Source organism: Dipodomys spectabilis, unplaced genomic scaffold (assembly GCF_019054845.1).
Source record: "Dipodomys spectabilis isolate Male_0828 unplaced genomic scaffold, ASM1905484v1 ptg000783l, whole genome shotgun sequence".
Classification (NCBI taxonomy): domain Eukaryota; kingdom Metazoa; phylum Chordata; class Mammalia; order Rodentia; family Heteromyidae; genus Dipodomys; species Dipodomys spectabilis.
In genome coordinates this window covers 27,080,215-27,105,046 of record NW_024871460.1, presented here as the reverse complement: position 1 = coordinate 27,105,046, position 24,832 = coordinate 27,080,215, and the positions used below count along the sequence as shown (strand labels likewise).

At 36.8% G+C, this 24,832-nt stretch overlaps 1 protein-coding gene across 1 annotated transcript in view; it reads left to right on the top strand.

Annotated features, from left to right (window-relative positions):
* Necab1 (N-terminal EF-hand calcium binding protein 1) overlaps window positions 1-24,832 on the top strand; it is a 148,195-nt gene that overhangs the window by 123,081 nt on the left and 282 nt on the right. The window contains exons 9-12 of the mRNA XM_042673110.1: window positions 6,114-6,167; window positions 10,557-10,669; window positions 15,253-15,330; window positions 16,970-17,061. Of these exons, the coding sequence (XP_042529044.1) occupies window positions 6,114-6,167; window positions 10,557-10,669; window positions 15,253-15,330; window positions 16,970-17,061 (337 nt within the window). The remainder of the gene's footprint in view (window positions 1-6,113; window positions 6,168-10,556; window positions 10,670-15,252; window positions 15,331-16,969; window positions 17,062-24,832) is intronic.

The following is a 24,832-nucleotide window of genomic DNA, read 5'->3' as shown; positions in this document are numbered from 1 at the left end:
ATTACCAAAATCAATAATCAGTTCTCAACATCAATATATTGAGTATCACTAATACAAGTTTAGTTTTTTAAAAGTTTTAAACAATTTCTAGGACTAAAAGTCTACAAACAGTATTGTTCAGACTAATTATTATTATATTAATTATTATACCATATTATTCAATTTAGTTCCCTCTGTAATGATACTATATACAATACACTATACATTTTTTGCCATTTAAAAAAAGGGAATGCCCTTCTTGAAATCTTGAGAATCTTTCAAGTTGATTGGGGAAGGTGACTAGCATATCTATGATGGGATTCAACACTTGCCTCCTAGAAATTAGCATGTTAACCGATTACGTAGTAAGCAAGCTTACATAGTAAGCAAGCAAGTTAGGATTAAGTAAGCAAGTTAAGATTGATAAAGAGGTCTTTGGAACTAAGTTATATGTTCTCAATTATTATATTTTATCAATTAATTCAGTTAATTTCAAGTAATCATATTATAGTGATGTTCTCCCTGAGAAACCTTTGTCAATCAGTAAAAATAATTGTTTCCTGTGAATGTTAGACAACAAAGAAGAAGCACTGATATTTTTCAGGGTTACTGACTTGGAAGAATCAATAGTCTATTTGCAAAGATAAGCATACATACACACGCATGCACACACACAGAAAGAGGGAGGTGGTAAAATAGTTTTGTTTTTTAAAAGAGTGATTTAAAAAAGAATCAAACTGGTAGCTAATGCTCAGTAAATAATTGCTGATTGATACATGTCAAAGAACTGGAGCAGATGCTAACAAATACAGATGTTCCTTGGAGGGAGTGGCCACCATCACCTGGAGTGGCTCTCATGTAGGAGAAGCCTTATGCTGGGCCCTCTATTTTTAAAGTGACGAATAAATTAGGAATTTGATTGTAAGTAACAGAAATCACACTCCTAATTTTAATAGAATTGAGATATGTGGGGGTAGAATCAACAGAAATCAACTAGAAACTTAAATTCAGGAAAAGTCAGCATACAGGCTAGCTCTTGAGACTAGGTAGCAACCAATACTTGGTGTCTTGGGTTATCTTCACTGAAATTAATGACTTGTAACCATTTCCAGTGTGTTTACGATTCTACCTCAGATGCTGGAAAGTATTTGTCACATGCTGGGCTCTTGGATAGAGGAGTGAGAAACACCTTGATTAACAATCTAACAGTGCTGTGTAGAAATGAGAAGAGATAATTCACTGCAAGGAAACTGTACTGTCATTAAAGATGAGATAAATTCTAATCAGCTAACAAATAAATAAGTATGTCTTATGGAGAAGTAAAATTTTAGTAAACAGTACAAGCAGAAAAGGTACTGAAGGAAAGAACAAAGGTTAGATAAAACAGCTTAGTTCAGTCATTGAGGGAAGTAGAGTCATTAAGGTTATATAGATGGATGGAGGCCAAACCATGAATGGTGTTGAGTAATAGACTGAGGTATTTGAATTTGGCCTTGGAGACAAGAGGAATTTATCACTTTTTAACTGGAAAATAATAAACTAAAATTATTTTTTAGCTAGTAAACTCATCAGCAAGACACAAATTGGATTAAAAGAAATGTAAAATGGATTCAATGGAGGACAGCTTAGGCCGCATCAGACGGGAATGGAAGTGCAGGTGTGTGTGTGCTCAACCCAGTAGCACCAGCCTGAAATGACAAGGGATGGGTCTTCGCTAAGTGAGTGAATAGAAGATGCACATTTTAAAGACAAAATGAAATTAACAGCACCAGCTCATGGGTGTGGTGGAAACTCAAGCTGGAGTCTGAGCATTTGAACCTTTCTTTTGCAGACCAGTAACAAAACAAGGAGAGACAAGTGAGAGATCATTTCTAAGGTGGGGTAAGAAAGCTGAACTGATATTTCAGATGTGTTGATTTCTAGGTAGAATAGGACATGTGGGCAGAAATACCCAGTCAAATTAGTACAAAAGAAGGGTCAGCAAGGCATGGTCTTAAAGCTATCACCACAAAAAAAAAGCCAACCCTCAAATTCTGAGGATGGAAAGGGTACTGAAAAGGATATCCTACAAATGAGGAGCAAGTTCAGGGTAACAACCTTGGAGACTTCTCAGTCTTTCTGCCAGGTTCATTCATGTGTTTTGCATTGAGACAAACACTTAAACTACAAGACTTAGAACAAGTCAACTTCTTTTTCACATTACCATTTGTCACAAGAGTTTAAAAGGATTCATAGGAAAAAAACAGTGGCTACAAACATTAATTTTCAATGTTTTCAATGCTGTAAGGCCTAGAAATACAGGATATCTTTTTGAAAACTAAACTCTATTAAAATAAACACAAGAGTTCTGCTGTTTAGATTATTTTAAACACTACAAATAAACCAGAACCAGCTCACACCCAAAATCCTAGCCACTTACAAGGGTGAGATCTGAAGATCATGGTTCAAAGCCAGTCTGGGTAGAAAAAAATGTCCATAAGACGCTTTTCTCCAATTTACCACCAAAATGCCAGAAGTGGAGCTGTGGTTGGGGCTCAACTGGTACAGCTCTATGTAATCTTGAGCAAAAACTTAGGGACAACACCCAGGCCCTGAGTTCAAGCCCCAGGACTGGTACACAGAGAGAGATAGAGACAGAAAGACAGAGAGAGACAGAGACAGACAGACAGACAGAGAATCAATAATTTTTTAGTTTTAGGCAAAACTATCTTTGCTTGGTATCTGAAATTAATACAGTTATTTTCAAAAGAGGAGCTCAAACTTGGCTCATACCTTTTTTTCCTTTTTCTAACTTTAAATCAAAGTATTGTCCTGTGTCTTTTACTCTGAGCCGTTTGTCTCCCTCCCTCCCCTTCTATGAAAGGGTTTCATTTTGAGAACAGTTATCTAAGAGCTGTGCTGAAAGTACAAGGTGATGGTTTTGAGCATGGGACTCCCGCTGGGTGGAGATCAGTGTGAGCTGGCTTAACGAGTAGGGAACGCAGTACAAGTTCAGTTTTCTTCTACAACTTATTCTATGTCACATTAGATTTTTAGAGGAAAACTACCCAATTGCTAAATGCATACCATTCCACTGCTGAGCTCTTGTTTCCCACAGCTGTTAGCACTAGGTTTGATATCCTGTTCAAAGGACATGTACATGTGGTGAAACACATGTTAGCCTTTCTGCCCATTAAGTATTTATGATGAATCCTTCCTGCAGTGTAATCCAAGCCCAATTCCATTTGTGTGAGAGAAAAATAACACCTGCTATTTCTACAGGTTTCTCAAATTTTCCTTCTGGCCTTTCTAGCCTCTTGGGTTTCATGGCAAGAATCTGATGTTTTATAGCTTATGTTTTGCTTGAAACATTTGCAGAAATCATCTTTAATGTTTGAAAAATACATGTTGACAAGGACAACAATAAGACTTGTTCATTCTTCACAAAGTCCCATCATGGCCATCCTCATTTAAAGAGGAGTAATTTGGACATCACACTCACATGATTTAAGTTTTTCTTACCTAAGATCAGAGAAGGTAGAACTTAAAAGTGAACTTCAGATGGTGTCTGGAAATACCAGTCAAGGACATGACTAAGTCTGAGTTTCTAGCTATAAAGTATTTTTAAATTCTCAATTCAAAATAAAATGTTTCTGCACAGCTAAAGACATAGCTACCAAATTAGAAAGACAGCCAACCAATTGGGAAAAAATATTTACCAGCAATATATAAGACAAAGGCCTAATATCCATTATATATACAGAACTCAAGAAACTAATTCCTCCCAAATCTAACAAACCAATCATTAAATGGACAAGGGAACTAAAGAGAGACTTCTCAGAAGTAGAGATAAAAATGTCAAAGAAACACATGAGGAAATGTTCATCATCCCTGGCCATAAAGGAAATGCAAATAAAAACATCCCTGAGATACCACCTTACCCCAGTCAGAATGGCCCATATCCTAAATTCAGACAATGATAAATGCTGGCGGGGATGCAGAGAAAGAGGAAACCTATTGCACTGCTGGTGGGAATATACACTAATACAACCATTTTGGAAAGCAGTCTGGAGATACCTCAGAAAACTATATATAGACCTCCCCTATGACGCAGCCATACCACTCCTAGGCATCAACCCTGAGCAACAGGAACCAGGATATAAGGACACATGCACCTCCATGTTCATTACTGCACTGTTCACAATAGCCAAGATATGGAAACAACCCAGATGCCCTACTACAGATGAATGGATCCAAAAATTTTGGTACCTATATAGAATGGAATATTATGCAGCCATTAGAAAGGCAAAACAATGGCATTCACAGGAAAACTGATGAAACTAGAACAAATCATTTTGAGCAAGGTAAGCCAAAATCAGAGAGCCAAATGGCACATTTGTCTCCTTGATATGTGGACGTTAAATTCAAAATGCAAGGAGATACGACAAAATAAACAGGCCTCACAAAACAAAGGACCTCTACTTAATTTGTCATATTTCTAAATGACTCCATATTCTTGACCACAATTATGGTGTGTGTGCATATATATATGTATATATATGTATATATATGCACATCTGAGAGAAGCTAGGAGGAGGACACAGAATCAGAGGGAAATGGAAAAATATACACTAGAGGGGTCCATCAGGGGCCCATTAGTTCATTGATGAAAATGAACTAAGAAACTCAAGGGCAGAGATGGGAGGGAGGAAATGAGAGGGAAAGACGGAACAGCTTACATTAAGCAAAAGGAAAGAAGTGTACTTATCACCTGATGTGGAAGAAATAGTTGTGTTGTCAAAGGTCATAGAATTCACAAACTTTATAGACCATGATAAAGACAATTTGCCTTGTGAAGGACAAAATGTGTTTGTGACTTTAAGTATCACTATCCTACAATACTGTGAAATTTATATAATCACTTAATCTCAAAAAATTACTTTAAAAACAAAAAATGTAATTCTCAATTTGCATTTCTGTTCATTATATAATTTCACATTTATGAAAAATCTGTGAATGAGATTGGGTATATGCAGACATTCTTTTTTTACTCTACATTGATTATCAACTATGTGTCTGGGAATATGTGGCAGCAGGGACACAGTAATGTTCAAAACAGATGAGATCTTTGGCTTTTGAGGTAACAGACAAAAGCAAATGAATGTCTGGATTCAGGTGGCTCATGTCTGTAACCCTAGCTACTCAGCAGTCTGAGATTTGTGGTTTGAAGCTAGCCTGGGCAGAAAAGTCCATGAGATTCACATCTCTTAACTTCCAAATAGCTGTAAGTGGAGCCATGACTCAAGTGGTAGTCTTGAACAAAAAAGCTCAGACATAGCCCAGGCACTGAGTTCAAGTTCCAAGACTGGCAAACACACACACACTCCCTAAAAAACAAATTGTATAAGTCTGAAAGTCTGAGAAATGAGAAAAAATAGACAAAATAGAAAATGCAATGAAGAAAATGTGAGACAATGTGAATAAGATACTCAAAGTGATGGTCTGTGAGAAGTCTCATTAAGGTTGTGTTTGAGCTAAATTGTGAGAAACAAGAAGAAACGCTAGATCAACTCTAGAGACACAGAAGATCAGGCAGCAGGAAGAGTAAAACAAGTTAGACAACATGTCCAGCATTCAACTACTAAATAGCACAGGGGGACCTCCATAGCTCTGCTATTAAAAGGCAGATTTACTTCAGAAAGTCTCCATTTCTACAATCTTTCATTAACTTCTTGGCCAATTGAAAAAATTATTGTGCACAATCTTCAGTTGGAAAAGTGCTCGAATGTGTACTCATCAGAATAAAGTTCCTGAAGATTGAACACTGACTCAAAAGAAATTAACCTATTAGACCTAGTCATTACTTTTTTAATGTTTCTTTCCTCTCTGTGTTTTAATACCTCTTTCTACTTTGAGTGAAGTAAACTTAGAGCAATAACAAACAATCTGAAATTGTTCCTTACAAAAGAAAAATGGACAGTCCTTATTGGGACACTTCAATTTAATAAAAATCAAAATTATTTCATTACCCTTTAGATAGCCATGTTCTTTTTGTTAAATATTACCATGAAAATCTATTAAATGAGTACATGACTTTTAAAAATATTATATAATTTGGGGGTGCTTTTATCTGCTTTCTCTTCCTCTAACTGAAGGATCTCAAACTTGAGCCGCTGGATGAAGAAGTTATTGAGGGGAATACTAAATCTGTAAGTACATTTTCAAGTCAAAGTTTTAGATATATGTATTTTGAAGACATTACTTAATTTCTTCCAAAACTCTTTTCTAGTCATTGAAAGTTGAAAAGGTAAGCAATAGATAGATATATTTTATTCTGCATGGGTAAACTGTGATTTGTGGAAACCTAATGCCCACTTCACAAGGATTTTGTAAAAGTGTGTGGCATATAATAGGTACAAAATGAGTTTTTAAGCTTGTATAAATAATCTATGAGTTACTGAATAATTGAATGAATATGATATAACAATGAAATTTTGTTATAAATACATTTTGAAAACTCCAGTAGGTTGAATGTTGAGCATTTAACCTAAGTTGGGGAACTTTAAAGGCTCACAAACAAATCTTCAAAGAAAAAACTGATTTGCAGAGAAAATGGAATATACATAACCCTAGGGAAAAGATGTCTATTCAGAGTGATCATGATTTATGGAAATAGAATAAAATTAACAAAATTATCCTGAAAGATAGACCAAGTTGCAACAGAAAGAAATTAGCAAATAAATTGAAAAGGATCACACATAATGCCTTACTTATGCAAATATTTAATATGCTCAGTTTGAAGAAATTGGATGTTTTCTACATTTAAAAGGACACCACATTTTTATATCTTGAGTTCCTATAGAATATTACATTTACTTGAATACTTTAAGTACATTGCCTTAGAGATATTGAAAGATCAGTCACATTTACTTGTAAGAAAGACACCCTCATCTCTGTAATGTCCAATTGCTCCACAGACACTGATTGCAGGTTGGAAGAAGGTGACTTCCACCCAGGTGGGAGGCTCCTGACCCTCTGCTCAAACACATAGCACAAAGAGATTCTGTAGAGGGAGCCAAAGGGAGTCTCAAAAAAGCTGAATAATGGCTGTAGATATTCAGACTTTCCCCTGATATGTGCTATATTTTCTACTACACATACTTTTTATTTCTCTAAAGAGAAGGATAAAATCTGTGTGAATTCCACAAGAATTGGGAAAGTGAGAGGAAAGAGTGTGGAAAACTCAAGCTAGGAATACCTTGCTGATATGGTTTCATAGGTGGAGGAGTTGTTAACCTCATGATCATGTGCTAGCATCTCAGAGGTTTAAAGGGAGACTCTGGTTCAGAAAAACGTTGGGAAACACAATTGTCTATTTTTAAATAATTTCTAATGAAAGACTATAGTCTCTATTCATGAGATAGAAAAAGTCACATCGATGTTGTTTGCAAAAGGTGGCAGTTATACACATTGGTTAGTCCATGACAGAAGAGACATAGATTGCTGCCAATTCTAAAAGGTGAACTCATAGGATATTGTTAATTTAATAGTTTATAGAAGTAGTTTTTATAAAAATAGGACCGGAGCTGGGAAAGTGGCTCGGTGGTAGAGTGCTTGCCTAGCATGCATGAGGCCTTGGGTTTGATTCCTCAGCACCACATAAGCAGAAAAAGCCAGAAGTGGTGCTGTGGTTCAAGTAGTGAGGTGCTAGCCTTGAGCTGAAGAGCTGAGGGAGAGCATCCAGGCCCAGAGTTCATGCCCCACGACCAGCAAAAAAAAAAAAAAAAAAAAGGATTGGACAAAGTAGGACACTTAGCTTTCAATATTATTTGAAAGCAAGAATATCTGTTAACTCTTCAACCATGAGTAGAGGCAAAATACACACACACACACACACACACATATATGTAAATATATATATATATATATATTCTTTCAGAACATTCGTAGTAGCAGTTTGATAGTGTTTGTTTTCCTCAGAATTACCAATATGACATTTGTCATTTAAAGTTGTATTTTTCACTAGTATGCATAAAGCCCTAGGTTTCTTCTGGAGCAACACACACACACACAAACACACACACACAAAATGGAATTCTTTTACTAAAGAAAAGTTTACCTTTTTCTACTAATAAAACACATGAGAACTTAAAAAAATATATATTATATATATATAATATATATAATATATATATTAAGCCAGGTGCCGGTGGCTTTCGCCTGTAATTCTAGCTACTTAGGAGGCTGAGATCGGAGGATCGCGGTTCAAAGCCAGCCCGGGCAGGAAAGACCGTGAGATTCCTATCTCCAATAAACCACTAGGAAACCGGAAGTGATGCTATAGCTCAAATGGTAGAACACTTGCCTTGTGCTGAAGAGCTGAGGGACAGCGCCCAGGCCCAGAGTTCAGGCCCCACAACCAACAAAAAAAAATCAGAAAGTGAGGAATAATTTTGCATCACATTTTTTTAGAGCTGACCTTTACTGACCCATCAGGTGCATGTTAAACATGAACACAAAGAACTCAGTCCTCACAATAGCTGCATGAGAGGTGCCAACAGTGCCATCATTTCACTAATGAAGGAACCAAGGTGTAGAGAGGTTTCAACATTACAGCCAAACCCCAGCAGTTTGACGCCAGACCTATTAACATCACCATACCAGAACACTCCAAATCTGAGTGTTTGGTAGATTTCTGGCCTTCTGTTTGGAAGGGAAAGTGTATATTGACATTATTGTTTCATGAGACTTCCTACCATGTAGCAGCACATTTTGCTTGATGGTATTATGTAAACATGCAGCAAAAGCCCTGAACTCTACTAGCTTCCATACCTTGTTTTTCAAGCAATGAACCATTACATCATACTGACTCCAGGAAGCAATTTCTAATTTTAAGCCCAGTTTCTCCCTGTTAACCTATAGTAAAGGAAGTAATGTGCATTGAATACTTATCCTAGGTAAGATCCTTAATCTTCCCCAAAAACTCCAAGATATGAATACCATGATTGCAATTTTATGTATCAGAAGACTTAACATAAGGAAGATTAAATAACTTATTCAAAGCCATCTAGCTAGTAAAGGCTAATTCTTTCCATCTATATCCCTTTTTGAAAAAGAAGAGGAAAAGATGGTAGAGATAAAAGAGCACTTAACAACTGTGCAATGCTCTAGAGTTTTCAAGCCCCCTCAAATTCTCTTCTGTAATTAATAATTACATAAAACTTGCTAAAAATTATAATAAAAGTCAGAAGTAAACAAGAAGTATCATATTTTGCTTCTTTTGTCCACAAATGAACTATTATTTATATGCCAACCCTGATGAGAAGGTCTAGAGAGAAACTGGTGAATATTATAGACTAACAGGAAATACAGGCAGTGAAACAAGAATCTGTAATAAATGTGATGAAGATTGGTATAGGGAAATAGATTTTCACAGCAAAGGGGCACAACCTAATTTAGGATGCAACAGAATGCATCCAGAATGACATATTTAAGACAAAGTCAGACTGAAAAGTAGGATTTTAAAAGTAGTGTTTATGCATCTCATAATATATTAAATTTGTCTAATGCGCTGAAAAGAACACTGTGGTGCTACAGCAGAATATTAAAATATTCTAAATAATTTATTAAAAGCAAACTTAAAAACAGCAATCCTTACTGGTGTCAATGACTCATGCCTGTAATCCTAGTAACAGGAGGCTGAGAGGTGAGGATCATGGTTCAAAGCCAGCTCAGGCAGGAAAATCCAGTAAATGACTCAAAAAACCCAAAAGCAGTGCAAGTGAGAGAGCACAAAGAGGCTCAAGAACATAGCTCATGCCCTGAGATCAAGCCCCAGTACTGGCAAAAATTAAATTAAATTAATAAAGTGCCATAAGAAGCCCACAGGCACATCTTTAGGGAAATCTTCAAAACTACAATTGCTACAGTGATAATCAGCTTTGTTACAAGAAATGGTTGGCATTCAATCCATTAAACATGGCTCCACTTAATATCATGGTATTCTGAACAGGAACCTATTATGTATAAGCGGAAAATATGTTTGAGAAAATTTTAACAGTAGACACACCACTGGAAATTCATCCATGAACACACATATTTTGACATCTCATTGTAAGGACTGCTATGATATGTCTACTATCACAAAATACCCAAGAAAGTGGCACTATGCGGTATACAACAGAACTTCACTATAAAATATGATGACTTGAAGACTGTGATGATGGTCTAAGTGCACATTAGAGGTATTTAGGGAAGTTATTAAAAATACCAGTGCCTGGGTCCCACTGCCAGATTAAGTGCAGTCTTCAAACTTCCCAGTGATTCTACTTGAATCATTACTATTAAAAAGGAAATGTGTCATTGCAAAGGACATTTTTCTTTAGCTCGTGTTGTTAGAAGACATTGTTAGAGGACATTTTCTTGCAAAATGTCCCACCTATATTGTAGCCTTCATATAATTTTCGTCGTGGAATAGATGGATTTCGTTGGTCCCATTGACTGCTTGCCAGTGATTTTCCTTGTGAAGAAGAACTGGATAGGCACTAAGGGATCAGCTTTGTGATACCAAGACAGTAAGCTTGTCCTTTCCTTGGCAGCACATCATGCTTGTTCAGCGTCAGATGTCCGTAATAGAAGAGGATTTGGAAGAATTCCAACTCGCTCTGAAACACTATGTGGAGAGCGCTTCAGCCCAACGTGGATGTTTACGGTAAGCGCCGAGGCTGAGCCAGCACTATGGGCTGTGCAAAGATATCTCCCACTTGAGTTAAGGGTGAGAATCTGGATGAAGCCTCACATGACACGCTCCTGCCCAGTCCAGTCCTTGGGATGAGGCCATTTAAAGTGTTTAACCTGCTGTTTTATTCTTTGATCCTTGGACCCTAGCTGCTTTGATCATTAGAAGCACCAAGGGAAATAATAATCATCTAAACGAGGAATTTCAAAAAGACTGAAGGTCCTCCTGCTGTACCCATGCAACCAGCGCTCATTTCCAGTCCTCTCCATAATGATGCCTCCACTCTCAGGCACCTAGTCTTGATTGCTTTATGCCCTGTGTGTGGCATAATGACCATAGTGCCATTATGAAATTGCAGGACTCTCTGAAATCATGCTTTCAGACCTGGATTAACAAAAGAAAAATCAGCCCTTTCTTCCTTTCTTCTCCATTACCACTACTCAACTCAGATATACTATTGATCATCTTCAATTTTTCTACTCTTATCCATCTAATACTAGAATCATTTTCCAGAAGGAATTCTATAAATTTCCTTCATCTGGAATTTGCAATTATTTTTTGATGAGTATCCTAACAGTCTTTGTTCTGACCTTAGGATTATGTTGCCAGCAAACCCCAGGAATCCACATCACTGCTGCTGTTTGTTCCTCTTTCCTGAGCTCTGCCTTAGCTATGCACAACTGGCCACTCTCTCCCCCTTCCAGAAATGTGTACTTAGCTGCCAGTCTCTGCCAGCCCATGCTTTGCCTTATGTACAGGGCTCAGGCCCAAACTCACCTGCATTCTGCAAACTTCCACATCTAAATCTATCTCTGGTTTGCAAACTTGTTATACTCATATACTGCATAGTGTTTGGAATATTGCTTTGAAAAGCTTTATAAGCAGATGTTTGTGTGGCCATGCATCTGTGTGGGTGTATGCATACTACAACATTCTTGTTGTCTCTGAGAGACAGTAGCTAATTATATTTTATTCACACCACAGCAGAATCTGTCCAGCTCTTGAAGTGAGCTAGGATCAAACTATGATTAAAGCTAATATTTCATTACCTTTGTTGGGGTTGGGGAAAGACTCTGTTGGCTCCAAGCTTCAGTTTCCTTATCAAGAAACTCATGATCCAGGTGTAGTGATCCATACCTGTAATCCCAGCTATTCTAGAGATGAGGGTCAGAGGATCACAGAGGCCCACTGGTCAGGCACTCATGATCCTATTTGAAAAAAGAAAAAGCAGAAAGACAGGGGCCATGACCCAAGTAGTAGTGCACTTACCTAGCAAACATGGTCCTGAAGTTGAAATATTACAAAAAAACAAACCAATGCAAAAAAACCAGTTTTGAGTGTTGAAAACAATGTCTTCCATCCACAAAGAGCAGAAAACGTGAGCTGGAGTCACTCTTGACTCCTGGGTGAGCTCCTTTCTGGAGTATATTTGCTCAATATCATCAACAGCTCACAACTTCCCAAGGAAAGGATATGTTTCAATTATGCTGTTATTCTACTGCAAATCAGGCTCAGAAAGTTACAGATCAAAACTCCATTGTAGTTCATTTAAGTAACTCAAGAGACTTGCTAAAGTGGGAATATTTGTGAGTTTAAAAAGCTTACTCATTTAACCATAAAATTGAATATCTGGGAAATGAAAAGGCGTCTATATATTCTTTCAGACACAGAAGTCGCAGAAGATAGCTCAGGGAGTGTGTGCGTGCGTGCGTGCGTGCATGCGTGTGTGTGTGTGTGTGTGTGTGTGTGTGTGTGTGTGTGTGTGTGTAAATATAATAGAGTATGTTTCAGTGTATCACAATCTCCAGGAAATGATAAGATATTTTATGTTTGCAAAAAGGTTCAGTAGCAAGGCTTTAACATGTGGTCAGAACATGCTTTGAAGTCAGTAGACTAGCCCCAGGAAGGGGAAACAGGGTGTGGAAATAAGAGAGTAGATACATCTGTGTAGCCTGCTGCAAAAGCTGTTGTATCAATAAGCAGGAAACACTGCTCTGTTGCCACCTGCTGGGAGGCTGAGGGAAGTAGAATATCCTTCTCCTATAAAATACTCAGCCTCTCCTTTTTTCTTTGCATGATTAGTTTGTTTCTCATTAGCTCTTTACTTACCACTGATTCTTTTATCCAATTTGTTGTTCTGTGAAATTATCAAAATTTAAACTTGTCAGCTGCAATGAGAGTGAGTCATCACACACAGGTAGCACGTACGTGGAAGACATGTTAAGTCATTATGCTTAAGTTCAGTTTTTCAGATGTACTAATCAAATTTAGTTCTCTGCCTACATTGGCTGATCAATCAAATGGCATTCTTGTTAGCATTTCTGCCCCTGTGTACCCATCACGATTGCTTAGTGCTTGATAGATAAAAGCTCTGTGAATTACCAGCTTCACTGTTCTTCCATAATGTTAAGTCTCATTGTAGTTAAGACACTGAATGTAGCCATAATATAATAGAAACATCAGGGATTTGTGATACATACCTATAAACCCAGCACTTGGAAGTCTGAAGCAAAAGGATCATGAGTTTGATGCTACCCTGGACTACAGAGCTAGTTTGAGGCTAGTCTGGGCTACATAGTGAGACTCTGTCTCAAAATAAATAAAATAGAAACTTCATGATTTATAACATTAGCTAATTACATCCATTGTCTTACTCTTCAGGGGAATTATAATTATATTAAACTCCATTTAGAACCAGCTTGGATAGGTTAAACAACTTGTCCACATTTGACTCTGAAACTTTAATCCTTCTTGTCAATTCTCATCTTTGTGTTAGATATGCCTGAAATTCTGCAGCTAACCAAGGATAGAATGGGTTAGCTCCTTTCTGTTCCAGATACAAGAGATTCTTTAAGACTGTCACATTTCTGCCTTCTCAGTATCTGACTAAGAAACTTGGGTGTTTTGAGGACTGACAGAGACTTTGTCCAAGGTAGTCAGTTGACTTTTACAGAGTAGTGAAAAACTCAAGCAGTTACACACACACACACACACACACACACACACACACACACACAGTGCTAATCTATAATCACAAAGGCCTGTTAATTCCTGCTTGGCAAGGAGAGGTACCAAATGAATCAATATTATATACACAGTTTATTGATTAAACCATGCTTGAGAGCAAAGAATGAACAGTTCCTGCCTTCAAGAATTATAGCATCTACATGGAAAAACAGGATACTTATTCATGGAGCAATTAAAGCTATTTTCTTGGCTGAAAAATTGACAGCTGCTAAACAGAGTCAAGTGACTTCAAATTTGTAAATTTCATTGGGGGAAGAGTGCCGGGGCCATATACACTCTAAGCAGGTATTCTACCACTAAGTCACATCACCTGATTTTTTTTTGAGACATGATCTGTACCATGTAACCCAGGCTGGACTTGAACTTGCAATCTTCCTACACCACAACTGGCTGAGTCCAAAAAATGAAAAGTTCAAATAGTATGAAAAGCAAGCTTTTAATGTAATAAGTAATACAAATAAGTTAGTTTCCATAAAGCAGTTGATGGAATACCTGATATGCTAAGAAAGCAGGTATGGATTGAAATGTGTCCATTTCATGCTGCTACATTACACGTAGAGGTTGAAAAGTCCTTAAACACTAAAATGGAAGCTATTCTTTTCCAAGAAAATATACATATGCAGATTAATTCCTGGAATTCTCCCAAAAACTTATTGTTGGGATTGGAAAATCACAAATTCCATCTTGTATTCCATTCTTAGAATCCTATAGTAAATCTTTCGTCAGAAAAATATAAATTTAAATAAATAACAATATTTGGTACATACCTTAATAAGGCAAATTAGGTAAACAATTATGAAAAACACCAAACAACAGGCAAAGAACTAAGAATAAATAAAAAAACAAAAAACAAAAACAAAAAAAAACCCTCATTAAAATTTCTGTGCGTGTCTACTGCCGCCTGCTGGTCAAATTTAAATTAATTCTAAATCTACATTAACAAACAATATTGGTAAATTCTTTCTTCTCTACTAGTTCAATTTTGTTCTATTCCCTCATCTTTTCCAACATACATATGTATACAAATGTATTGTGAAATAATAGCTAGGCTTTCAGATGTAAGGGTTATTTTTGACTCCCATTCTTTCCTATTTGAGAACCTGTTCTCTTTTTGGTTCTTTTTGTTTCAACACTAATTTGGATCTTCATCTCTCACCTGAGCAATTTCACTACTTGTCTCGCTTTTCTCCATGTCCTCTATTCATACTGGAGCATCCTAGGCAAATGCACTTATCTCTTGAGCCACACCCGCACAGTCCTTTTGCCTAGTATTCTGCTTTTGAGACAAGGTCTCATTAACTTTGCCTGGGCTGGTCTCTGTGTTCTTTTATCTACTGCTTCCTAAGTAGCTAGGGATTACAGTATGAATCATCATATCCTGCATCTGAATATATTATTGATAAATTTTTTCCATATTCTGCAAGCACTTAGGTTTCCTATATGAAGTTAAAACTTTTATGTTACAAAGATGAGAAAATAAAACTTTCTTCCTTTAATTTCTAGTGGCAATTATGACTTTTCTATTTCAGTGTTTCTATTCAGAAGCTTTCCAATGAGCCTCGCTACATGATTTATGAGTTCTGGGAGAACAGTAGTATGTGGAATAGGTAAGTTATGAACAAGACTGATTTGTTTTGTGAAAGTGGGGAGGTAGCAATATGCCTGATCTACTGTTCAGACTTGTACAAAAAGCTTATTTACCTCACCTTAAAATCTGCCTGATGAACTGCATCTCAACACTCCTAGTATTTGTTTCTTGGATTAGAAACCAGTTCCTTTTTGAAGCACAGATACTTTAAGTACTGATTCCACATAGCATTTTCCATTTTACTAATGCTTTTGGATAGATTTCAGAAGGACTATGGGTGTCTGAGAAAGATGGAGATGTGAAGTTTCATAAACTCTGTAATTATTTTGCTTTTAACACATTTATAATGTCTCAGACAATCATAATGCTAATTTTTTAAAGCACTACAAATAAAAGAAATTCAAGACACTAAAAAGAACAAATCCACTTTGAAAGAAATTATCTTAATTTTAATTTTTTCCTTTTTTTAACTTGATAAGGCAAAGTTTACTTCTGGGTAACAGAGTGTACAAGCACACAAAAGAGGGTGTTAAGCAGAGCACACAAACAAGAAAAAAATGTAATAAATGTATACTAAAGAAAGGTATGAAGGAAATATTTTTACTATTCAAAGATTATACGAACAGTTCAAACTGTACAGAGAGCAGGTCTCTAATAAGTCCATATTGTACAGTGTGTTAAATACAGTAATGGAGGTAATAAAACACCTGGTGATTCATTTGAAACGTATTTTGCCTTAATTTTTTATTTTTTTGTGCTGATCCTGGAGCTTGAACTCAGGGCCTTTATGCTGTCCTTGGGCTTTGAGCTCAAAGCTAGCACTCAACCACATCTCTACTTCTGGCTTTTTGGTGGTTATTTCTGAGATAAAAGTCTCATGGACTTTCCTGCTTGGGCTCTGACCTCAGCTTCATGGCTAGGATTACAGGCATGAGCCACCAATACCTGGCTAAAATTTTATTTTTGGACCTTCAAACGGTGATTTGAAAGTCTCAGGATGTAGCTCAGTGGTAAAGCATTTGCCCATCATGGATAAGGCCCTAGTTTCCATCTCCGTACACATTACGGAGTGTGTGTGTGTGTGTGTGTGTGTGTGTGTGTGTGTGTGTGTGTGTGTGTGTGTGTGTGTGTGTGTATACACATATATAACATACATGCATACATACATATATATGTATTAAATAAACAACACATTCAAAAAGCTCTCTGTGCTACATTGAAGATAAAAATGATACTAGTCATATTATTTCAGATGCAAAAGGGAGCATATTCAAGTTCATGCTACACTAAGATAGATGACTTTCATGTCAGTTCCTCTTCTAGGGATGGAAAATTTATAGTCAGCCTTAGCTATTCTATTTTTTAAACACTCAGACTATTAAAACATTCATTATGCTTAAACTTCTTCCTGAAATTAGGATATACCCCCTATTTATCTTCTGTATGAACTGTTTAGTTTTTTCTCTATATTTTTGATTAAAATTTCAAAGCTTCAGTCTATTTTTTAGGTAAAATAACAATGAAAGGAAGTCTGTATCCAGGCACTTAATCTAAATCACACAGAACCTTGTCATCTTGATTGAATTTGATTTCTTTTGCACTCTACGTATGAAAGTAAATAAAAAATGTCCATTTTTAACCTGTAATCATTTGTACAGCCACCTTCAGACAAATTATAGCAAGACATTCCAAAGAAGCAATGTGGATTTCTTGGAGACTCCAGAACTCACATCTACTATGCTGGTCCCAGGTAATTATCCCAGGTTCCTGGTGCTTCTGTGTGCTTGTGTATTTTTGAAGGCCCAGTGTGTTCTTCCTCATCACCACACATTTTATTAATGGTGCTCTTTTTCTTTTTAATAAATCTTATAACTTAGGTTCAGAGAAAGAAATATGTTCTATTGCATTAATCAATAATTAACCATTGTTAAAAGCTTAACATATTTCTAGCTATATTAAACTTATACTAGTAGTTTGCTAGTCACTTTCAAAATTGTGTAAGTATTTCCAAAAAGTATTCAAATGTGGTACTATAATTTAGTGTATGGAATACAATTAGCGTTAAGTGGCCCATGGGGTGGAAATTACAGTTTTGTTAGAAAAACATTCATTATAGCTGTAAAAATAATACTTCTACAGCTGGACACTGGTGGATCATGCTTGTAATCCTAGCTACTCTGGAGGCTGAGATCTGAGGATTGTGGTTCAAAGCCACCCCAGGTTGAAAAGTCTATGAAACTCTCCATTTAGCCACCAAATAGAAGCAGAGTTGTGGCTCAAATGGAAGAGTAGTTGAGAAAAATGAAAGAGTTCAGAGACAGCACCCAGGTTCTGTGTTCAAAGCCCCATAACCAGCACACACAAAAAGAAAAGAAAATAGTATTTATAACCGAGGAAGAAGAGAATGGTGACAGGGAAAGAAAGATTAATTTAAAGGAGTTGTCTAAGAAGTCTGACCTAGTCAAAACATAGGTAATTAAAATAATTAAAAATTAAGATAACTGAGAACTAAAACTCATTTTGTTCTTCATCCACTCATTTACTGACTATAGCTACTGAATACTAATATGTGCTTGGCACTGGAGTACTGGGGTACTTATTTACTAGTACTGAGTTCTGGTTTTGAACAAGAATTGGCTGGGAATATGACATTATAGGGTAAAAATACTTATAAAAATACTTATATAGTTTATAAAAAATATTTATAAAGCACTGTGTTCAGCTTGACAAGAATATTTGCAAAGACAAATGTCTACAGGAAAAAAGCAGCTCTGGCCAAAAAACTTTATGTACAATTGGAAGTAATAGGTGTAAAATAGTACTTAAGAGAATAGATGAGGGCTGGGAAGGTGGCTCAGTGGTAGAGCGCTTGCCTTGCATGCTCGAGGCCCTGAGTTCGATTCCTCAGCACCACATAAGCAGAAAAAAAAAAGCCAGAAGTGGCGCTGTGGCTCAAATGGTAGAGCGCTAGCCTTGAGCTGAAGAGTTGAGGGACAGCGCCCAGGCCCAGAGTTCAGGCCCCACGACCGGACCCCCCCCCCAAAAAAAAAGAGAATACATGACCATTTCCTTAATATTTTTAAAAAATGTGGTCTCAAGTTCAAGATTACGAATATCATAAGTCACTGAGGGTTTTTCAAACAGAAGATGACATCCTCGAATCACTAATAACTGACTAGAGGGAGGACATCCTGGAGACAGATTAACCAGGCAGGAAATGACATAGACCTGCGAAGAAGAAAACTCCTAACTGAGAGATACCCAGTTTGGGACTTCTCTCACAGTTGCAGTTTCCAGTAGTTAATAACAAAATAATGATTAAACTCAGGAATGATGAAAACATATATGGGTAAGAACAAAGTAGGAGAGTCCTGAAGAAATTCCTTAGCATAAAAGAAGAAAAAAAAACCCTCTGTTACTAAGGAAACTGGGGCATCAAAGGGAGGAGAATCAAAGGAGTGAAATGCTCCTTGGAGGCATGTGTAGTAAGAAGTGAGGGAAAAACTGGCACTAGAAATTAGATTTGACAAGAATTTTACTAGAGTATTAAGAGAAAAGTAGAGTAGACTTTGAGGGATTGGGCAGCAAACGGGATGTGAGTCTGTACATACTGGAATTAGAGCTAGGTGAGGAGACAGGGGAGATCAGGTGTGAATGCTTTCAAGTTGGCCGATTTAGGTAGCCTAAGATCTAGCTATATATTTATTATCGAGCTTGAGAAGAAAGATACTTATCTCTGACGTAGGGACTAGTGGACATACAGAATTTATTTCCCTTTTCAGCTCAAACTCAACCGTCCAAGAAGAAAGGTATGAATATGATTGAAATTTCTCATGCTTCATGCTTCAAGAAAGATGCAGGTGGGCTGGGAAGGTGGCTCAGTGGTAGAGCGCTTGCCTTGCATGCCTGCAGCCCTGGGTTCGATTCCTCAGCACCACATAAGCAAAAAGAAAAAAGCCGGAATTGGCGCTGTGGTTCAAATGGTAGAGCGCTAGCCTTGAGCTGAAGAGCTGAGGGACAGCACCCAGGCCCAGAGTTCAGGCCCCACGACCGGACCCAAAAAAAAAGAAAAAAGAAAGATGCAGGTGACTATGGCAGCAAGTTATTAAGGAACAGACTGCTGCAGTAATTGCCTTTAATTTACCAAGAAAGCTTTAGTGAGCTATTATACCAGGCTTGAAGAGTCTATTTTAATGAAAAGTCTACTGCAACCTTTGTACATAGAACATAAGGAAAGGAGATGGACATTTTTCTTATCACCTGCTGTTGTGAAATCCTTGTCATGTGTAGTTTCATAAATGGAGGGATAAAGAGCTTTAGCAGCATCATATATGTTTTGGTTATAAAGTGTACAAGAAATCCTGCCACTTGTAATTTTGGTTGGTGTCTACTAGCATATTCATTGTCATTGCTTAAAATCCTGAAACCATTGGTTCAGCACCGTAGAGGGAAAGGACAAAGTTTGTTCTTATTGGTGTTTTGAATCTTTCCAGGTCAGACAACACCTGAACCAAAATAAGAGTAGAAAAAAGAATATAGAAAGAGGTGGTGGTAATGAGAAGTGGAATACTATTGCAGGCATTGGAACAAATAAAGTGAGCTAGTAGAATTTCGTGGCTCAATGTTACTTCGTTATTATCTTGGATTAACTCTCTATGTACACTCACTGGTATAGGAAATGCTTTAAGAAAAATGGAGCACAAATAAAACTAGCAACTCTTGTTCCAAGTCCAATTTCAATGTAATGTTTTAATTGTTGTCATTATGATTTGCATTTAGATTACTAGTTTACTTAAGATATATTTCAAGAGATAAACAATAGTATTCAGATATAAAAATGCATGCACTGGGATGTGGCTCAAGAGGTAAGAGTGCCTGCCTAGTGCAAGGCCCTGAGTTCAACCCCCACTACTTCTATAAAATTATAGACAGATAGATAAGAGATAATATAGATATCCTTATATAATTTAGTTTATATGTATCCATAAACTAAAATGTCCTATGAATTCTCAAATATAAAAATCAATCAAATAAATCATACTAGAACACAGCAGCCCAGGTCCACTAACCACCTTGTGAACCATTCAAACAAAAAGAACTTAAGCTGTTTTGATTACTGTGGCTTTATAATAGAGTTTGAAATTTGGTATTGATATTCCTCCAGCACTGTTTTTTCTGTTGAGGAGCGCTTATGCTATTCGGGGTCTTTTATTGTTCCATATGAATTTTTGGATTGCCTCTTCTATTTCCTGGAAGAATGAGGTTGGAATTTTGATAGGTATCACATTGAATTTGTAGCCTTGGGAAGTATTGCCACTTTCACGATGTTGATCTTTCCAATCCAGGAGCATGGGAGTTTTTGCCATTTTCTAAGTTCTGTTTTGGTTTCCTTTTTCAAGTTTTTAAAGTTTTCATCATAGAGGTCCTTCACTTCTTGGTTAATTCCTAGGTATTTTATTTTTTGTGGGGCTATTACAAATGGAGTTGCTTTCCTAATTTCAGCCACACTTTTCTCATTGTTGGCATACAGAAAAGCCATTGATTTTGGGGGGTTAATTTTATACCCTGCTTCTTTGCCAAAGTTTTGAATCAGCATGAGTAATTTGGGAGTGGAGTCTATGAGATTCTTTAAATACAAGATCATGTCATCTGCAAAGGAGAGTTTTACTTCTTTCCCTATTTGGATCCCCTTTATGTTTGCATCTTGTCTTATTGCTGTAGCTAGGCATTCTAATACTAGATTGAAGAGAAGTGGAGAGAGTGGACATCCTTGTCTTGTTCCTGAGTTAAGAGGAAATGGCTTTAGTTTTTCACCATTAAGTATAATGCTGGCTGTAGGTTTGTCATATACAGCCTTTATTGTATTGAGGAATGTTCCATGGATTCCTAATTTTTCCAAAACCTTCATCATAAAGGGGTGTTGGATCTTGTCGAATGCTTTTTCTGCATCTATTGAGAGAACCATGTGGTTCTTATCCTTGCTCCTGTTGATGTGATGAATAATATTAATTGATTTGCATATATTGAACCAGCTTTGCATCCCTGAAATGAATCCTGTTTGATTGTGGTGTATGATTTTTTGGATGAATTGTTGAAGTCGGTTGGCCAAAATTTTGTTGAGAAGTTTTGCATCAATTTTTTTTTAATTTAATTTTATTTGTGAACATACTGTACAGAGGGGTTACAATTACATGGGCAGGATAATGCGTACTAGTTCTCTTTTTTTGATGAGTCCTTGCCTGGTTTTGGGATGAGGGTTATGATGGCTTCATAGAATGTGTTCGGTAGTGAACTTTCTCTTTCAATTTCATTGAAGAGTTGGAGGAGTACTGGTGTGAGCTCTGCTTTGAAGGCCTTGTAGAATTCTGCTGTAAAACCATCTGGTCCTGGACTTTTCTTAGCTGGGAGGTCTCTTATTGCTGTTTCTATTTCAATGCTTGATATGGGCCTGTTAAAATGGTTTAACTCATCTTGGTTTAGTTTTGGCATGTCAATATTTGCTAGGAAAAGGTCCATTTCTGCCAAGTTCTCAAACTTATTAGCATAAAGTTTTGAGAAGTATTCCCTTATAATGTTCTGAATTCTTGGTTGTTTCTGTGGTGATGTTTCCATTCTCATCTCTGAGTTTATTTATTTGGGTGTGTTCTCTTCTTTTTCTGATAATATTTGCTAAGGGTCTGTCAAATTTTGTTAATTTTTTCGAAGAACCAACTCTTTGTTTTGTTGATTCTTTCTATAGTTTTTTTGGATTCTAATTCATTTAATTCTGATTTAATTTTAATTATTTCTTTCCATCTACTAGATTGGGGTTTATCTTGCTCTTTTTCTTTTTTTTTCATTATTTATAGAATACTTTATTAGTTTCTGTAATCAAACCCACGTAGATAAGACCTTACATATTTAATACAGTGCGTTTACCCCTGTACAAATGGAAAAAAATTAAGTTTAACATTTCTAGACCAATATGGCTCTTGCTGCTCTTTTTCAAGGAGGTTCAGATGTCTCATTAAATTGTTGGTTTCAGATCTCTCCAATTTGTTGATGTAGGAACTCAGAGCTATAAACTTGCCCCTGAGTACTGCCTTTGCTGTGTCCCAGAGGAGCTGGTGATTTGTGTGCTCATTTTTGTTGAATATCATGAACATTTGAATTTCCTTTCTAATCTCTTCCATGACCCACTCGTGATTCAGCAGTGTGTTGTTCAGCCTCCATGTGTTACCGGACTTTCTTTGGTGGCTTTTGGTGTTGAGTTATAATTTTATTCCCTTGTGGTCAGAGAGAATGCAAGGTATAACTTCAATGTTTCTGAATTTAGACAAGTTTGTTTTGTGGCCTAAAATGTGGTCTATTTTAGAAAATGTTCCATGTGCTGCTGAGAAAAATGTGTATTCTGATGCTGCTGGGTGAAATATTCGGTAGATGTCTGTTAAATCTAGTTGATCTATGCAGTTGTTTAGATCTGTGGTTTCTCTGTTGAGTTTTTGCCGAGTTGATCTATCTAGTGGGGAGAGTGGTGTGTTAAAATCCCCAACAATTAATGTATTTGGATCTATGTGGGATTTGAGGGAAAGTAGTGCTTCTTGGATAAATTTGGGTGCTTCATTGTTTGGTGAATAGATACTTAGAATTGTAATATCCTCCTGAAGGAGAGATCCCTTAATTAGTATGTAGCAACCTTCTTTATCTCGTCTCACGAATTTTAATTTGAAGTCTATTTTATCTGATATTAGGATTGCAACTCCCGCGTGTTTATGGGGGCCGTTTGCTTGGTAGATTTTGTTCCAGCCTTTAACATTGAAAATGTGTTTGTTTTACAAGCAAGATGTGACTTCTGAAGGCAGCAGATAGAAGGATCTTGTTTTTAAATCCAACTAGACAGTCTATGTTGCTTAATTGGAGAGTTAAGTCCGTTAACATTAAGAGATAGGACTGAGAGGCTATTTGGGAGTTCCTGCCATATAGTCCACCTTCTTGGGGGCTGCAGCTACTGGGTTCTTCCTATGGTTCTTGGATTCTCAGTTTGGGTGCGGTTTCTTGGCCTTTATTGTGATCTTGTTGGTGTTCTATGTGTAGGACATCTTTAAGAATCTTTTGTAAGGCTAGTTTGGTGAAGATATATTGTTTCAATTTTTCTTTGCTATGGAAGGTTTTTATTTGGCCTTCAGTTATGAAGGAGAGTTTAGCTGGGTACAGTATTCTTGGTTTATAGTTGTTTGTTTTTAGGGCATGGCATACATCATTCCAGGCTCTTCTTGCTTTGATTGTCTCTGCTGAGAAATCTGAGGTGATTCTAATTGGTTTCTCTTAATAGGTGATTAATCTTTTCTCCTTGACAGCTTTAAGGATCTTTTCCTTGGTCTGAATTGATCCTGTGTGGATTATAATGTGACGGTGGGATGTCCTATTCTGGTCTGGTCTATTTGGGGTTTTAAAAATTTCTTGTATCTGAATAGGCCTATCTTTTTGCATGTTTGGGAAGTTCTCTGCTAGGATCCTGTTAAACAAATTTCCTAGACCATTAACTTCTGTTTCTAGGTGCTCCTCTACACCCATTACCCTCAGATTGGGCCTTCTGATGGTATCTTCCAAGTGTTGGATAGATCTATCATATTTCTTGGACTTGTCTTGGATGGTTGTATGTTCTTTCAGGGATACAGGGATACAGGTGGACCCATTGCAACAATGAGAAGTACAAGTCGTTACATGGAAAACGAACTTTACAACTTTGGTGGGGGGGGGAGGATTGGGTGAGGGGGTGGGGAGAGGATGGGAAGGGATGGGAAGGGGAAACAAAGGAGGAGACTACAATGCTTGACAAGAAATGTACTCATTATCTTGCCCATGTAATTGTAACCCCTCTGTACAGTATTTTCACAAAATAAAAAAATTAAAAAAAAAAAACTTAAGAACTCCAGACAAGATAACTCTTGGCCATAAGAGAATGAAAGTCCTACATGTATGGGAAAAGAGCATACAAAAGGAAGCAAAATACTGCTGTCCACAAGCTAACAGCTTTGGAAGCAAATTTTATTTCTTCCTATTTGTTTCTTAAATCATTCCACCAGCACATTTCCTTGCTATAGTTCTGTGTTGGGGATATTGTGTTTAGGAAAAATATTTCTAGTGTTAGGATGTAGGTAAAAATATTATTTAAAGTACACTCAACTTATACTCAGTTTTTCTGAAATCTATGTATACCAGTATCTTACATGTTGTATTTCCTAATTAATACTTGTATTGCACAGATCAACAACAATGTGATCTTACCATCAGAACATTTATAATCTCATTGCCAAGATAATTCATATATAACAAAAAACTCTTTGAATACTTACTAAAATAGTCAAAAGATAACAATTCCTTAGGGAGAATTCAGTGTCATCTCAATCTGTAAATATTGACTAGAAAAATAATTATGAAGATTAAAGGTACAGTAATGCTCTCTCTACAATTCACTTTCCTTTGCCCTGAAAGTTGTTATTGAACTTACTCTATGATAATTCTAACACCAGCTTTTATGC